Consider the following 18,767-nt stretch of genomic DNA (forward strand, 5'->3'; position numbering starts at 1 on the left):
TCTGTTACTTACCCTCAGCTGTTCATTATTTTTAAGTGTAGAACAGGGGTCCGCAAACTACGGCCTGTGGGTCAAATTTGGCCCACAGCCTGTTTTTGTAAACAAAAATATATTTTTAAAACATATTCTCTCTGGTTGCTTTTGCACTGCAACAGCAGGGTTGAGACCATATGGGCTGCAAAGCCTAAAATATTTGCTATCTGGCCCTTTAAGGGAAAAGTTTGCGGATCCGTGTTGCTTAGCAATAGTCATCCAATCCCATTCCTTCTTGTTGCTACTAGTTTCTGCATCCTTGTCTAATATGCAATGCCCCACACCTCCTAGTGCATTCCTTTCCACAGGCACATCCCCCACCCCACTCCAATGGTGAAGTTTTAACTACTGGGCTGTCTCTGCTCAGTCAGCCACCAGGCATGGAGACCTTACCTCCAGCCAGGCAGGGAGTGATCTAACTGCCCAAGCCCGTCTTATAACCTGTTCTTTCATACCAGTTCCGACACCAACTGTTGGAGGTCGGGTTCCCTAAAAGTAGATGCTCAGCTGCAATTTGGAGTGCAGGATGTTTCAATACCTGTGGAGGGAAGAGGGAGAAGTTGAAATCTGATGAAAGCTTGAGGAAGCTTAGCTGATCTTGGGAGTCAGGGGAAGCTCTTGGTCTAGTCCTGATCACCAGAGTGTCCTGCACCAGCTGAAATGGCCATATCTCTGTACCCCCACCTGCAAAGGGCACGACCTCAGTGAAGGGTTCTCTGCAGCTGAAGGTGACCCCAAAGGAGCTGACAGCTGGAGGCTGCTTGTCTCTGAAGAACTACATCTTGAAGAATGGGGACAAGTTGGGCCCCTGGAGCCAAGCTGGTTTGAATTTCATCTAAGTCACTTGTTAGCTGTGTGGCCCTGGACAAGTTTCTTAACTTCTCTGAGCTTCCAATTTCTCACATGCACAATGGGGACAACAATCGCACCTATTTCATGAGATTGGGGTGAGGGGTCGATGGGCATTGTACGTAAAGGCTCCTTGCATAGTGACTGGCATACTGGAGGTGCTTGACAGATGTCTGTTTTCTTCTCCTTCTGCTACTCCCACCTATAACTTGGATACTATTATTGTACTTGCTTTTCAGATGAAGAAACTGAGACTCAGAGAAATTACAGTTCTTGCTCAGGGTCACCCAATTGTTGAGGCAGAACAAGGATTTGAGCCCAGCATCCTCTTCCCACACTCTAGTTGTGAAATAAATATAGGGGCAAGAGATGAACCTCATCAGACTTCTAATAGAATCCCCGGTAGTCACCCACTGACCATTCAAAAGTTTCAAATAGGCATCAGCTTCTGTTAAGATTGTAATCGGAGGCTTATCTTAGAAAGAGGAAGGGAGAACAGTCCCTCAAAGAAGCCAGTGCTGTGATACCTTGTTTTGAAAAAGATGGATCTGCCAGAATTATAAGTAAGAAGTATAGGATGCTAAGGTGGTATATTAGTCTGTTTTTGTGTTGCTATAACAGAATACCTTAGACTGGATAGTTTTATAAAGAAAAGAGGTTTATTCAGTTCATGATTCTGGGACAGCTGCACCTGGTGCAGGCCTCAGGCTGCTTCTACTCATGACAGAATGCAGTGGGCAGCCGGGAGATTCAAGGAGATTACATGGCGAGAGGAAGCAAGAGAGAGAGGGAGGGGAGGGACCAGGCTCCTTTCCCCTCCCTCCCCAGGGAGGTTATTAATCTACTCATGAGAGACTCACCACCATAGGCTCTGCTCCTAACACTGTCACATTGGGATCAGATCTGAACATGAGCTTTGGGGGGACAAACATATCCAGACTGCATTGGGCAGCATGTGGTCTAACCTCTTCATTTCACAGATGAGGAAAATTGGGTCAGAGAAGAGACTTGCTCAAGGTCACAAAGAAATCACTAGCAACAGGTCTGTTCCTTGCGGCTATATATCAATCCCAGGAAAGATTCTAATTGGCTCTTTGGGGTCACATGCTCATTCCTGCACCAGTCATTGTGGCTAGAGTGCAGCCCTAGCCATAGGAAGGGGATGGGGCAGATGCCGTGAGTGACAGCCCCATCAAAACCAGCCAGCCTTCTTTGAGATGCCACAGAACTGCCTCCTTCTCAGGGCTTGGGTGTGAATGTTACCTCTTCAGAGAGTCCACCCTCAACTACTCTACCAAAACTAGACCCCTTCCCTGATCCTGTTGGCTTGTTTAATGTTCTCTATAAACTTATGACTCTGATATTAACTTATTTATTTCTCTTTCCTCAGCAGAATATAAATAGGCTCTTTGAAAAGAGGGGCCTTGTCTGACTTCTTGACTACTGTATCCCTAGTGTCTAGAACAGGACTTGATGAATAAAGGTGCTCAATGAATACCTTTGAATAACAAAATGAGTGGATGCCAAGAAGTCACCATGGTGACCGAACAGTCTCTTCAACAAATGATGCTGGAAAAACTGAACATCCACATGCAAAAGAATGAAACTGGATCCTCATTTCACACCACACACACAAACCAACTCAAAATGGATTAAAGACTCAAACGTAAGATCTGAAACCATGCAACTCTTGAAAGAAAACATAGAGGAAAATCTTCTCCACCTTGGTCTTGGCAGTGATTTCTTGAATATGACACCAAAAGGGCAGGCCACAAAAGCAAAAGTAGACGAGGGGGGTTACATCACACCGAAAAGCTTCTGCACAGCAGAGGAAACAGTCAGTAACATGAAAAGGCAACCTACGGATAGGAGAAAATATTTGCAAACCATTTATGTGACAAAAGGTTGCTATCCAAAATATATAAGAAATTCCTACAACTTAATAGCAAAAATACCTCACCCTGATTAAAAACTGAACAAAGGAACTGAATAAACATTTCTCCAAATAAGACAGACAAATGGCATATGAAAAGGTGCTCAACATCACTAATCATCAGGGAAATGCAAATCAAAACCACAATGAGATATCATCCCATACTAGTTAAGATGATTATTATCAAAAAACAAAAGATAACAAGTGTTGGCGAGGATGGGAAGAAAAGAGAACCCTTGTACACTTCTGGTGGGAACATAAATTGGAGGAGCTACTATGGAAAACAGTATGGAGGTTCCCCCCAAAATTAAAAATAGAACTACTGTATGATCCAGCAATCCCATTTCTGGGTACATATCAAAAGGTATTGAAACCAGGATATCAAAGATATATCTGCACTCCCATGTTCATTGCAACATTAGTTACAGTAGCCAAGACATGGAAGCAACCTAAGTGTCCATTGATGGATGAATGGATAAAGAAAATGTGGTATGTACACACAATGGAACAGTATTCAGCTTTAAAAAAGAAGGAAATCCTGCCATTTGTGACATCATGGGTGAAACTGGAAGACATTATGTTAAACGAAATAAGCCAGACACAGGCAAATACTACATGATATCACCTCATACATGAGGAATCTAAAATGGTCAAACTCACAGAAGCAGAGAGTAGAATGGTGGTTGCCAGGGCTGGGGGAGGAGGGGAATGGGTGGTATTAATCAAAGGGTGCAAAGTTTCAGTCGTGCGAGATGAATAAGCCCTGGGGATCTGCTGCTCAGCACAGCGCCTATAGCTAACAATACTGTACTGTACACTTGAGATTTGCTACGAGGACAAAGTTTATGTTAAGTGTCCTCCTCCTCCTCATCATAAACAAAGAGGGCAGAAGGAAACTTTAGGAGGTGATGGATATGCTTATGTCATAGATTGAGGTTACGGTTTAATAAATGATTGGGGAAGGGTTTCCCAAAGGATCTGGAAGATGACAAAAAGGAAAAAAGGAAAAGTGTGCTGGGTAGACATATAATACAATCCACGAAAGCCTACTATGGAATTTGTAGCAATTCATGTTTAGAAAAATTGATAAAGCAATTACTTTTTCAATCGGGAAAAAAAAAATCGCTAGTGGGAGGTCTGGTATCTTTGGTTTCTCATCTATCTCCCTGACTGGACGGGGACCTTCTTGATGGCAGAAATGGGGACTTGTTCATCTCTTGCTTAGCATTTACCAGAGCATAATAGGTGCTCAAATCAGGGTTTTGGATGAATACACCTAGTTGTTAAAATGCAGATTCTGACTCAGGGGGCCTGTGGTGGGGCCAGAGATGCTGCATTTCTAACCAGCTCCCAGGTGATGCGACACTGCTCATGTGAACCACGCTTTGAATAGCAAATATTAGCCTATTGACAAAGAATCTGTGGGTATCCCACTATGCGAAGAGGTGAAATAAAGAGGTAAGAAGGGTTTCTAGAAAGAAAAATGGTAGGAGGATTAGAAGATCTGGACTTTAGTTCCAGATCTCCCACCTAGGAGCCGGTGAACTTGGACAAGTTTCCGCACCTCTCCAAACCTCGGTCCCAGCTGCCAGGGCAGGATTCCCCACCCTGCCCTGCCCTGCCCTGTCTCCTTACATAGTGTCTGTGCTGTGCAGTGAGGGCTGGGGGCTGGATGGGACTGAAGGGGACAGCACCTACAACCAACAAGAGCCATCACTGCCCCAGATAAGCTCTGAGACTCTATATATTAACATGCCTTGCAAGGATGCGAGGAAGAGTTAAGATCAACATACATGCAGAAAAAAAAAAAGTCCCTGAACTTTCACAGCTGCCACCCAGTGTGCTGACTGCATATTTTATATTTAACCCTACTTTATACATTCTCCGCCATCCACATTCTGATGGTTTTCATTTTTCTAAGACAGCTCTTTCCAACCTGCTGGATCCCCTCGTTACTAAGGATCTTCTGATCTCTGACTCTCACCCCACCCTCTTCCTGAAGAAAACACAACCAAAGACCTCTTTTATGCCTTTGCCTAGGCCTCACAAACAATAATAAAATGATAGCTTAATTAAGCTTATTAAGCACCAACTCTGTGCCAGATTTACTGACAAGACCCTTACATAGATTACATTGGTATTTCCCAAAATGTGTTAAACATCAATTACAGCATTGATATACAGACAGTGTTACTTTAATAGTTGTTATTTATAGGTTACCTTCTATTTGTGGCAAATAATATTGTCTTCCCACTCAGGGTAGCAAAGTAAAGTTTCCTTTATAAATAAATGTATATAAAATGAGTCAACATAAGAGAAAAGCAAATCAAAATCACAATGAGATACCATTTCATGCCAAATAGAATGGCTATAATTAAAACACACACAAACAGATATTAACAAGTATTGGAAAGTACTTAGAGAAATTGGAACCCTCATTCACAGCTGGTAGAAATGTAAAATGGTTTAGCTACTTTGGAAAATAGGCTGGCAGTTCCTCAAAAGGTTAAACGAAGAATTACCATATGACCCAGCCATTCCACTCTTAAGTATGTACCCACAAGAAGTACACACATATATCCCGACAAAAATTTTACAGGAATGTTCATAGCATTATTCATAACAGCCCCAAACTGAAAACAACCCAAATGTCCATTAACTGATAAAGGAATAAACAAAATGCAACAGAACATTACTCAGCCATAGAAAGAAATGCTGTACTGACAAACACTACAACGTGGACGATTCTTGTACATATTCTGGTAAGTGAAAAAAGCCAGGCACAAAAAGCCCCATATTGTATAATTCCATTCATGTGAAATGCTCTGAGTAGGCAAACCTATAGAGACAGAAAGGAGGTTAGTAGTTGTCTAGGAATTGAGGGAAGACTTGGGGAAAAATGGGGAGTGACTGCTAAAAGATGCAGGGTTTCTTTTGGGGGTAGCAAAAGTTGGGGTGATTGAAAATTGCCTGTGGTAATGGTTGCACAACTCTGTGAGTATATTAAAACCACTGAATTATACACTTTAAATGGGTGAATTATATAATATATGAATTACATATCAACAAAGTTGTCATAAAAATACATAAAGAGGGGCCGGCCCGGTGGCGCACTGGATAGTGCGCCGCTTGGGAAGCGTGGCGGCGCTCCCGCCCGAGGGTTCGGATCCCACATACAGACTGGTTCCCGCTCACTGGCTGAGCGAGGCGCGGGGGCAACACCGAGGGTTGCAATCCCGTTGCCGGTCCCCGGTCCGGTACGGGGGCAACACTGAGGGTTGCGATACGTTGCCGGACACAGAAAAAGACAAAAGACAAAAAAAAAAAATACATAAAGAAATATTAGATCATGCTCAGATGGCACATGAATATGCAAAAGTGTGAGGAGACAGATATGGCGAAATTGGGAAACACTGGATTAGATCAGCAGTCCCATGAGATGAATGCTATTTTTTTCCTATCATACAGACAACTGGCCTTCAGGAGGTAAATTTCTCATCCAAGGACATAGAGTTTTAAGTGGGTATGAACCCAGGCAACTGACTCCAACCACTGCTCTTACCTGACATGCTATATGACTTCCTGGGCCCCCACCCCTGAATTCAGCCCCCAGTTATACTTCACATGATGGTGCCCCCCAGTAGTCTCTCTGACTTGGGCCTGAACTACACCAGTGAGCTTCACCTACTGCTTTGACTTGGGCTGGAAGGTGAGATGGGAGGCATCAGTGCTAGTTTCCAGGCAGTGGGAAAGAACAAGCACATTGCACAGAGGGGGAAACTGAGGATCAGGACACATAGGTAGTCAGAGACACCACTAAGATTCCTGGAAGCGGTCTGGCCCAGACGACCAGCTGTTCACTAAATACCATCCCTTCCATATGCAGAGCTATGGCTGGGACTGTATTTCCTAGATGCCCTTGCAACTAGGGGTGGCCCCAGCAGTAGCCAGCCTTTAAGATAGTCCCCAATGACTCCTGCTGCCTGCTATTCACACCTGTGTAGTCTCCTCCCACAGCGAATGGCACTGACCTGTGTAACTTATAGGTATTACAGAAATTACGGTGGTTAGATCATAAAAGGTACCGCAGCTTCTACCCTACCCTATTTATCACTTCTTATGGGGAAAACCAGCTGCTGTGTTCTGAGGACAATCATGCAGCCCTGTGGAGAGGTCCACACAGCAAAGAACCGAGGCCTCTTGCCAACAGCAGTAAGAGTAAGCCAGCTGGGAAGCAGGTTCTCTGGCCGCAGTCAAGCCTTCTGATGACTACAGTCCCAGCTGATATCTTCACTGCAGCCTCATGAGAAGCCGTGAGCCAGAACTACTCAGCTAAGCTGCTCCTTAACTGCTGACCCACAGAAACCATAAAATAATACATAACAATTATTTTAGCCACTAAGTTTTGGGGTAGTGTGACATGCTGCAAGAGATAACTAGTACACCCTGTGACTAGTTCCTGCCAATGGCATGTTACCCAAAAAGTCATGTGTCACTTAGGTTCACATGGTTAAGATACAGTCTCTTCTCCTTCCCACAGAGGTCCTTATTATTTTTTAACAGATACTTGTACATCCATGTTGATAGCAGCATTGTTTACAATAGCCAAAAGGTGGAAGCAACCCAAGTGACCAACAACAGATGAATGGATAAAAAAATGCGGTATATTCATACTATTGAATATTATTCAGCCTTAATAAGGAAGGAAATTCTGACACATGCTACAACATGGATAAGCCTTGAGGACATTATCCTACATGAAATAAGCAGTCACAAAAGGACAAATACTGCATGAATCCACTTATATGAAGTGCCTAGAGTAATCAAATTCATAGAGACAGAAAGTAGAATGGTGGATGCCAGGGACTGGGGGAGACGGAATGGACAGTTAGTGTTTAATTGGTGTGGAGTTTCAGGTTGGGATGGTGAAAATGTTCTAAAGATGGATTTGTGGTGCTGTTTGCACAACAGTGTGAATGTACCTAATGCCACTGAACTGTACACAAACGTGGTTAAAATGCTATATTCTGTGCTTGTATATTTTACCAAAATAAAAAGGGTGCAAAGGGGGTTACTCCCTCTGCCACCCCACAACCTGCCCAACTAAGCTTCTGCTGAGAGATGGGGCTTGTGGGCTGAGTAGAACCTTTCTCCAGTCACTGTTTGCTGAACAGAGACCTGTTGCGAACAAAAAGAGCAGAATCCCTGTATTTGGGACCTAGGTTCAGCTGCATGTGACAGGTATCCACAGCAACAGTGGCTTATACCAGAAGGAAGTTCACTTTTCCTGCATACAGTCTGGAGGTGGCAGTGCCAGGCTGGCATGGTGACTTCTATGCCATGCAGTCATTCAGGGACCCAGGCTCCTCTCTTCTGTCATGCCATCCCTAGGGTGTTTCTCTCATCCATGTGGCTTTAGGTGGCTTATGACCACATCCATCCTGAGCAGCAGGACGAAGAAAGGAGGGAAGAAGAGGCATGCTTTCTCCCTTTAAGACATTGTCATTTTGGGTGTCTGTACTAGAAGTAGAATGCAATGCTGCTTGATGTATTATCTGTCCCCTGCATCCCCAATAGGACACCAGCAGCATTCTGTCTTGCCATGGCAGCCCTAGAAGTGCCCCACAGAAATCTTGGGAAACCCGTGTGAAATGTGGTAGAGCCCCCAGCATGGGTGGAACCTGTGTCCCTGCATGACTGTGTGGAAGACTGTCTGTCAAACATTTGCAAAGGGCTTTGCATAAGTGAGAATAAACCTCAAATGTCTTAAAGCACTGAGATTGCAGAGTTTATCTCTTATGGTGGCCAGCATTATCTTAACTAACAGTTTTATGACTGGAACTTGGGAAGCTGGATGACACAATAAAGCTGAGGCCAGGTTTGGCAATGGAAAGATGGCTTTGGGGTCAGGAAGACCCAAGTTTGAATCCCAGCAACCCCACTTACAAGCTATGTGGGCTATTCAAACTCTTCTAGTCTTGGTTTGCTCAAATGTAAATTGGAGATGATGAAAATACAAACCACATTTGTTGCATGGACTGAATGAGGGAATCTGCAAGAAAGACAGTTGAGAGAGATCTGCTCGGAGCAGTGACAGGCACCTGTACCCTTGCCATTCTCCAAAGAGGAGAACAGATGGGCAGTTAGCATGGGCACAGCACATCATGTCTTGCAGCTTGATGGGAAGCAAATGGCCCATGGGGGGTGCCTGATCGCTAAGCCATGGCTGAATACCCAGACTCAGGCAGGAAGCCATCTGACTTGCATTTGGCAATATCTTCAATTTGAGACCTAAAATAGCCCAGCCAAGAAAGAACTTGGTTATCTTCTGGGAACTCAGACTGGATTTGCAGCATGGACTGACTTTTCCCCCAAGCAGCCCAGGAATGAGAGTCATGCCCTCCTCTCATGATATCTTCACTGGACAGAGCTGGCCTGAAAAGGGGCACTCAGTTCTCTGGCTGCTACTCTGGTGCCAGGGATTGAATCATGTCTGCCAAAGCCCAGGTATTAGAAACTTAGTCCCCACTGTGACCGTGTTAAAAGGGCAGGAAATCCTATTATGGTAATTGAAAGGTGGGGCCTTGAAGAGGTGATCAGATTGTGAGGACCATGCTGTAATGAATGGATTAATAATGGTGGTCGTGGGCATGGGTCTGAGGGCTATAACAGAAAAGCCAATGAGAAGGTTAGCTCTCTCTCAGTTCCATCATCCGCCATGTGAGACCCTGCGTTACTGTGTAGAGTCACTACTGATGAAGCTCTCACCAGATGTGTTTCCTGGACTTTGGACTTCCCAGCCTCCGAAACTGTAAGCAATAAGTATTGTTTCTCTATGAATTACCCAGTTTCAAGAATTTCTGCTACAAGCAACAGAAACAGACTAAAACAGAAAAATCCTCTCATGATATCTCAACTGGACAGTGCTGGCCTGAAAAAGCTGGGGCATTGAGGGCTCTGGCTGCTCCTCTGGGGAGTGTGGCAACCACACAGGAACCTGCAGTAGGGTCAGAACACATATGCTTCAGAGGCCAGGAGAGACCCAGTGGGGTGAGGAGGCTGGATGTCACATAGCAGCGAGTGGTGGGGATGGAAGGTAGGTGGTGAATCTCGTGTGTCTACAGGCTCATTTAAGCTTGCAGCTGCATGAAATGTCCAAATCTGAATTCACTGCCCTCTCCTACCCCAGCTTTCCTGGATCAATTCTCTCTAATTGAAATATAACATATATCACATAAGCAATTGCATTGGTGCTAGGGCTGCCGTAAGAAAAATGCCACAGACTTGGTGGCTTAACAGAAATTTATTTTCTCACAGTTCTGGAGGCTGGAAGTCCGAGATCAAGGGGTCGGCAGGGTTGGTTTCCCCTGAGGCCTCTCTCCTTGGCTTCCAGAAGGCGGTCTTCTTGCCGTGTCTTTGCATGGCCTTTTCTCTGTGCACAAGCATTGCTGGCAACTCTTCCTCTTCTTATAAGGACACCAGTGGTATTGCGTTTGGCCCTACCCACATGACCTCATTTAACCTTACTTACCTTTTAAGGCCCTATCTCCAAATATGGTCACATTCTAAGGTACTGGGTGGCAGGGCTTCAACATATGAATTTTAGGGGGACACAATTCAGTTCATCACAGTGATTTAAAGCATCCTAGGAGGCACATTTTTTAAAATATAAGGAAAAAGATAAAATTAATTTTAATAATATTTTTTACTCAACTCAATATATTCAAAATATTATCATTTTCAACATGTAATCAGTATTCAAGATACTGATGAAATGTTTTACATTCTTTTTTTTTATACTAAGTCTTCAAAATCCAGGATGTGTTTTAAACATCACACTTAGAACCAACCACACTTAAAGCACTTAGTGACCACATCTTCTAGGAAGTTGGCACCCCAAGCCCACCAGGCACCTCCTCGTTGCTGTGTCTTTTCCTATACTGTTCCCTCTGCTTGGAATGGCCTTTTCTCCTTTTCCTTCCCCACCTGAACTCCTGCTCATACTTCAAGGGCTTAGCATAAATGTCACCTCCTCCCTAAAGTCTTATGTAACCTGCCAGGAGGTGGGGTACCCTTTCCTCTGTATCCCCACAGGACCTGTCTCCACTTCTATTTGAGCACCTGCCATGCTCAATTACTATTTTTTATGTCACTGAAAGGCCAAGACTATTTCTGAGCCACCAACATGTAGCACATTTCTTGGCACATGGTAGACCCTCCATATCAGTTGCTTCCTTTAGGGGCAATTGTGGGGCTCTCTCCTGGGATGAGGGTGTTAGGTTACTAGGGGAATTTCTTTAAAATTTCCCCAATAAAAATTTTGTGTGTGTGTGTGATGGGTCACAATAAAGAAAGTGGTAGAAAATATTGCTTTGGGTGTCACCAGAGAGACTCTGATCCAGAGATCTATGATTTGGGGCTGTACGTATCTTTAATAGTCATTCAGTTCTTAGTTTATGATCCTCTCTAAGGAGTATTTGGGCAACCTTGATATTCAGCTACAAGGCACTGCATATCTGGGGCCAGTGGGCCATATAATCATCTAGGAACACATGATTAATTTGACGAGGGAGAACGTGGCATATTGCCAGCAGGGTAACCCGAGGTCAGTTTTGACCTTGTCCTAAGGGGCTCAGGGTCACTCTGTTGCATAATTCTAGGGGGCACTGCAGAGTGACGACATGAGTGGTACCCCTGGAGCTGAGCATGCACAGCCTTTGTGGCAGATGCGGTGGTTCAGGAAGTCCTGCCTGTGGGTAGGTGTAAGTGTCTGGCATGCCACTGGCTTTAGACATCTGAGCCAGGATGTTGAGGAGATTAGATACGAACACAGGGAAACTCAGAACATAAGGAACCACGTGTGTTCACACACACATGTGCTGCCCAACTCCAGAAGGACTGCAGCTCAGAGCCAGCGTTTTGGAACTTGGAAAGCTTTCTGCCACAGACACAGGGCCCAGATGGAGGCTTCCCTTCCCAGGTTGGCATCCAGGATATAATGATCAGGTTTTGGGCTATTTATTCATGAACTTCCTCCCTTGCCCCCTTTTTTCTACCTAGATCAAACAGGGAAAGACAAAGTTCATGTGGGTGAAACCACTGGCTTAAAGAAGACTGAAGTCAGACTCCTCAGGATGGAGAGTATAAGTCAGAGAACTGGGTTGAATTGTGGCTCCACTGTGTGATTTTGGACAAGTTGTTCAACCTTTCTGAGCTTCAGTTTCCTCATCTGTAGAATGAAGATATGATCATTCCTACCCCACAGAGCTTTGCAGCAAAACAGAGACAGGCTCCATAAGGGCACGAGCACAGCCCATGATAAATGTATCCGTCAGCTTTTGCTGTGTAACAACCTCAACATCTCAAAATCTCAGTGGCATATAACAGTAAGCATTTGTCTCTCACCCCTGTGACTGTGGGTCGGCTGAGGCAGCTCTGCTTCAGGCTGTGGGTCTGAGGTTTATCTAGGGCATCTCTGCTCCATTATTTCCTTCTGGGGCCCAGTCTGGAGGGACAGCAGTTACGTGGGGAATGTTCTTCTCATGGTAACATCAGCAGATAAGAGGGCAAGTCCAACTATGCAAAACACATTTCAAACATGTGCTTGGCCAAAGTGAACCACATGGCCATGCCCAAAGTCAAGGGCTGGAGAAGTGCACTCTGCCCACCACGGGGCCACAGTGGAGTGAGGATGTAGAATAGGATTATGAGGGAATGAAGAGTTGGGACCAATATTCAATCTACTACCGTATACAAATAGAATTATCATCTACTCATATTTATTCATCCAAACAATTCAGTGGAAAACCAGGATGTTTATTCATCCAAAAATTTCAGTGGGAACCAGAAAACTATTTTCTTATAGTATGTCCTTCTTTCAAAAGAAGGCTGTCCTAGGCATTGTGGCAGAAGATAAGCCTATGGCGTAAAGATTTAGGATATTGCCAAGGGGCAAGGGGAGGGGGAGTCACCACGAGAGGTGCCCCATCCTTCCATCTCCATTCTGGCCCTAAGAGTAAAGATGTAGCCCAGAACCAGGACTGAGGGCATTAAAGGAAGAAATGTCTCTACAGCTGCCTGGCTATCGTAGTTTGTAAGTCTGGTGTGTAAAGGTTGCAAAATGATGCTTCGCCCTGGGTGGTACCACCATCAAGGAGCCCTGAGGGTTTACAGGGTACAGAAATAATTTTAGAATTTATGAAGAAGACAAGCATTAAACTTTGCTTAAGAAAATGAGCTGTATCTGATAAGCAAAAGGGAGAATTCTAAGAAGTGGGAGGGGACATGAGCAAAAGCCAGTACTCGGTGGCTCAGAACAGCAGACATTTATTATTCTAGCTTGTAAGTCATGAGGCTGCAGGTTGGCTGATCTGGGCTGTGTTTGCTCATATGTCTGTGAGTCTAGTGGGGTGTCTGCTTTAGTCTGGGTTTGTCTGGGGCACCTCAGCGGGGGCAGTTCTGCTGTATGTGCATCCAGTTTTCCTCGTGGTCCAGGAGACTGACCTGGGAACATCCTTCTCATGGTGATGACAGAAGCAGGAGAAGGGAAGTTTTGGAACTGGCGTTCATCACTTTTGCTTCATTCTAGTGGTCAAAACAAGTTGGGAGGGTCATGAAAAGCCTTGTGGCAAGGTGAGGAATTGGGACCATTAATGCAAACCTACTAGAAGAAAGTATGGTGGTAGCAATGAGGCAAGGGTTTTGCAGAAAATTGTGGACTCAGATTTTCACAATTGCGAAATCTCATCTCAGACTTCCACGACTGGAAGCCCCTGTGGTACTCCTGACTCATGCTGCGACAGTCCAGCTCTACCTCTCGGTGGCATTCATGATGTCTCGGTCAGATTATTCTCTCAGTGAATGACCTGTAGGAAGTTCCTCCTGGTACCTAACTCCTTTCTGCTTCCTCTCCTTGATCCTGGTTCTGCAGTGTAGGTTTCTGGTTCAGCAGCCATTGACACATTTGAGGACAGTCCACTGGCCCCAGGGTTTTGGTCCATCATACCCTAAGTAGGGCAGCTGAGGGTGGCATATCGGCACAAAGTGGAGCAGACCCAGCACTCCCCTGATGGGATGGTGTAGTTCTACTAACCTGGGAGATGTAGTTGACATCTTCCCTTCCCTAACCTTCCCATCCCCCACAGTCAAGTCCTGTGGATTTCACCCCCTCAATATCACTCATCCCCATCATCCTTTCTCCTTCTCCATGCCACCTCCCTCGTCTAAGCTGCCATCATCTCTTGCCTGGACCACTGCCGTAGCCTCTTCACTGCTCCCCGCCCCCTCCCTATAATCCATTTTTCACACTGCAGCAGCAGTAATCTTTTCACAATGTAAATGTGCTCTCATGTCACCCACTGCTAAAAATGCCTCACCTTCAGGCATATCTTGTTCCATGTTATACGCTCCAGCCTCAGCCTCTGTGATCACCTTCAGGACCCCCGGCCCCCTTCTCATCCAGTTCATTGCTCTTCTCCCTTCAGGCTTCTGCTCATCTGTCACTTGCTCAGGGAGCCCTCCCTGATCTCCTTGACAAGGTCAGATGGTTCAGTTACAAACTCTCCCAGCACTGCAGACTCTCCTTTGTAGCATCTCCCAGAATCCCTAACTTTCCATTCATTTCTGTGTTGCTTGATTAACATCTGCCTTCTCCACTATCCTGTAATGATGGGCTGGCACACTGGCTGGTGAGGGTGGGGCTGATCTGTAGCATTTGCATATTCCTGTGGTGTAAATACAACCACCAGAGAAGATTTCAAGATACCAACAATTGTGGCTTGCAAAATCCCTGAAAATGCAATAATTGGCTCTCATGCTGGTCAGCAGGCTCCAGTGTACCATTGAGGCAAACCTAGTATCTCTCTTTAGTGACTAATATTGTGTCTGGAAAATAATTAAAGAGCCAGAAGTATTTTGCAAATGAATAAATGAGCAATGCTGATGTTTAAATGAGCCTTCAGGATAGCAACTGCTGCTTCCAGAAGAAAGACTTTGAATGCTTGCTCCAAGAAAGAAATAAGGAACTCATGACTTTTCTGTTCTCTGAAGACTATTTTTATATTTACTTAACACACATGTCCATATCAGGCACAAATCCAAGTGCTTTCCAAATACCAACCCACTTAATCCTCATAACAATTAAAAGGTGAATACTGTTAGTACTCCCATTTTACAGATAAGAAAACTGAGGCCCAGAGACATGAGGTCATTTGCCAAGATGGTGGGGCTGGGCTTTGACACCAGGCAATGTGACTGCACAGTCCACATTCTTACCCACTATGTTGCATTAGAGTCAGCTCTGGAAATGAGATATGTGTCCCATTTGTGTCCAACCTGAGTACATCACCCAAGGACACTGGGTATGTGCTCTTCAGGCCACCGCCCCTCAACAAAGAAACGATGAAATGGAAAAGGTCCAGAAATGAGGCCCTGAAATGATGGAGGAGATGTGGGCATTTGTGCATAAGAATGAAGTGAAAAGATTAAGGCTTTTCAAGAGCCATGAAATAACCAAGGGAATGGACCTGACATGTTTATTTACTAAATTCAAAAGGAGGAAATTGACCTGGTTAACTTTCATAAAGGGAAACATTAAACCTTGAGAGGTGAGTTGGGGACATTAGTATTTGTACCATGTTCTTTCCTGCATGTGCATGTGGTCTCATTTCACCTTTAAGACCACTCTGGGACATGAAGATAATCATGCTCATTTGAATGAAACAAGGCCACCAAAGGTCAGTGAGGTTGGGTGATGTAACCAAGGCCACAGAACTATCCATCAGAACAGAGCAGGGGTCCCAGACCAGATGATGGCCAGCCTGGCCCTCTCATGCTGGTTCAATGTTACTTCCCCAGTGTGTAGAATCACAGCCACTCAGAGGAAGTCAATTCCTGGAGATAATTATGCTGAGCACCAGTACTGAGTGAAAATGTAATTAGATTCGAAGGAGCTGTACACAGATTCTGGGGTGATAGCCTAATATCGCCATAGTAAGATTCAGGAATATGTCTGTAACTTCTGATACAGTTCATTTAACAAATCGACTGCAAGCTACTATGTCCCTACTGTGTGCAGGGACTATCAAGGTTGAAGATGAATTCCTTCCTTCAGTGCCCGTTCTATATGCAGCATTGAGGATCATCCAAAAGGAAAGGAAATTTCTCATGTTTTAGTGTGATGGAAAAATGGCATTAATTTTGAAGGAAAGGCTGGGACAATCAGATTGTGAGGGAATTTTGAACGCCAGGGTCAGCAATTTGGTTCTACCGTATAGGGAAAGAAGGCCAATGAAGGCTTTTAAGCAAGGGAATGACATCACCGTCCTCCTCCACTTCCTCCTCCTCACAATAAAAATAATAGCTACCGCTCGCAGAGCACCTACTGAGGCTTTTAGCCCTCACACCCACCCCGTGAGGTCAGAATTAACATTACCCCCGCTTGACGGATGAGGAGCCTGAGCAAAGAGGTAACAGAGCTCGTAAGGGACAGAGCCTGGATGGGATCTGAGTTCAGTTTCCTCTCACCTGGAACGCTCTGCAGGATCTTTGCTTTTTAACATACCCTGGGCAGCACTTGGGGATAGAGGTTTGGATGCAGCAGCATTTAGATGGGTGGCTCAAGGAACGAGAAAGGCAAACCAGGGAAGCAGGGAGAGGAGGAGCAGCTGAGGCAGGCAGCATCCAGAAAACCACACAGGCGGGGAATGCTAAGAAGGAAAGGAGGAGGGCATGAAGTTACCTAGAGGTCAGGCAGGGTGGGGATGAGAAAGGAACCATAGGCTCTGCCAAATTATGAGGGCTTTGGGGACTTCACTGACAGCATTTTCAGAGGAGTGGTAGGGGTGGGTGCCAGATTGCTGTGGGCTGAGGAGCGAGTGGGAGGGGAAGACAGGGCTGGCAGCATGTCAATTTACTCTTTCAAGAAATATGATAGTGAGGGGGAAGGGAAGGGAAGGGGGTGGAGGGAAGGGCTTTCTGGGGGGGATGGAGGTGGAGAGAGACTTGAGCATTTGTGAGCCAGAATGGAAGGAGAAGCTGAAGGCAGGAGAGTGAAGGCTACAAGGCAGGGAGCCTCTCTCTGAGAGAACACCGGAGGGAGCTCCGAGGGACAGATGGAGGGCAGAGTTGGCCAGACCTCCTGTGGCCAGACTTCTCCAGGGTTGTGCAATGACAGAGGCGCATCCGGTCATCTCTGTGGCCTCCTGCAGCTCTAATAGTCTCTCTTTCTTCCCCTTTTTTTCTTCCTTCCTTCCTCCTCCCTTCCTCTCTGTCCGTATTTATTGAGCACATACTAAGTGCCAAGACTTGTGCTAGGTTCTGTGGCTATTTTAATGAACAGGACAGTATATATCATCCTTACAACTGAGTGGGGAGACATATTAAACAAGATGACAAACGTTTTTGTGTGTCTACACATTGTATGATAGTCCTCATAAGGGCAAATGTCCATTGAGCACTTCCAATGGATTAAGTAGTTTATAAGGATTTTCTTATTAACTGTATTAGTCCATTTCTGTCACTTATAACAAAATACCTGGAACTGGGTGATTCGTAAGAAAATGAAATATTGTGCTTACAGTTCAGAGGCTGGGAAGTCCAAAGTCCAGGGAACACATCTGGTGAGAGCTTTCTTTGGTGGTGACTTCAGTGACACAAAGTATCACATTGAGAAATGGCAGAGCAGAGAGAGAAATCCTCATGTTCTCTCCTTTCAAAGCCCTCAGAACCATGACCATCATTAAACCATTCACTACGGCAGGGTCCTCATAATCCAATCACCTCTTCAAGGCCCCATCTTTCAATTACAATAGGATTTCCCACTCCCTTAACACTGTCACAGTAGGGACCAAGCCTGCAACGCATTAAACTTTGAGGGGACACAATTCAATCCATAATATCAACCTTTCACGGAAATAAATGAATCTATGAGAAAGACTATTGCTATTCCCTTTTGCAGATCAGGTAACTGAGGCACTGAGAGGTCAGATGACTGGGTAAAGCCACACAACTAAGATAGGTGGAGCACGAGATTCAGCTTAGATTTATCTGTCCCCAGACACAAGTGCTTAACTGCCACGTTGTCCTGACTCACTGTTTACAGCAGGGGACAGCTGTGTGAACGAGGCCTGCAGGGTGTGTGAGAGCTGGGGAGAAGCCAAGAGTTCATTTACTGCCTTTTTCCTCGAAATGTGGTCCCTGGACCAGCAGTATCAGCAACACCTGGGAGCCTGTTAGAAACGCAGACTATCCAGCCCGACCCGACCTACTGGATCAGGATCTGCAGTTTAACGGGTGCTTGGTGTGCACGGTAAAGTTGGAGAAGCCTGGTCTGGAACCCACTCCTCTCTCTTACTAGAGTTGGGAAACCGAGGCCCAAGTGCTTGAAGGTTACAAAGAGTAGCGGAACTTCAGGGCTTGAGGTCTGGAGCCCTCCTAGGCCTGAACGGGCGCTTCCACCTTGTCCTAAAAGGCCAGTGAGTAGGACTGCAGGAAGGACGGGAGCCGGTGCTCGGCGCGCGCAAGGTGCTCGGCGCGCGCAAGGTGCTCGGCGCGCGCAAGGTGCTCGGCGCGCGCAAGGTGCTCGGCGCGCGCAAGGTGCTCGGCGCGCGCAAGGTGCTCGGCGCGCGCAAGGTGCTCGGCGCGCGCAAGGTGCTCGGCGCGCGCAAGGTGCTCGGCGCGCGCAAGGTGCTCGGCGCGCGCAAGGTGCTCGGCGCGCGCAAGGTGCTCGGCGCGCGCAAGGTGCTCGGCGCGCGCAAGGTGCTCGGCGCGCGCAAGGTGCTCGGCGCGCGCAAGGTGCTCGGCGCGCGCAAGGTGCTCGGCGCGCGCAAGGTGCTCGGCGCGCGCAAGGTGCTCGGCGCGCGCAAGGTGCTCGGCGCGCGCAAGGTGCTCGGCGCGCGCAAGGTGCTCGGCGCGCGCAAGGTGCTCGGCGCGCGCAAGGTGCTCGGCGCACGCA

General features: G+C 46.1%; 1 protein-coding gene across 1 annotated transcript in view; it reads left to right on the forward strand.

The window, feature by feature from the left end:
• Window positions 1-18,767, forward strand: part of SLC6A11 (solute carrier family 6 (neurotransmitter transporter), member 11) — a 165,492-nt gene that overhangs the window by 25,003 nt on the left and 121,722 nt on the right. The window contains exons 2-3 of the mRNA XM_008572990.1: window positions 18,023-18,122; window positions 18,305-18,751. Coding sequence (XP_008571212.1) covers window positions 18,023-18,122; window positions 18,305-18,751 — 547 coding nt within the window. The remainder of the gene's footprint in view (window positions 1-18,022; window positions 18,123-18,304; window positions 18,752-18,767) is intronic.

This window comes from Galeopterus variegatus, unplaced genomic scaffold, assembly GCF_000696425.1.
Source record: "Galeopterus variegatus unplaced genomic scaffold, G_variegatus-3.0.2 Scaffold862, whole genome shotgun sequence".
Classification (NCBI taxonomy): Eukaryota; Metazoa; Chordata; class Mammalia; order Dermoptera; family Cynocephalidae; genus Galeopterus; species Galeopterus variegatus.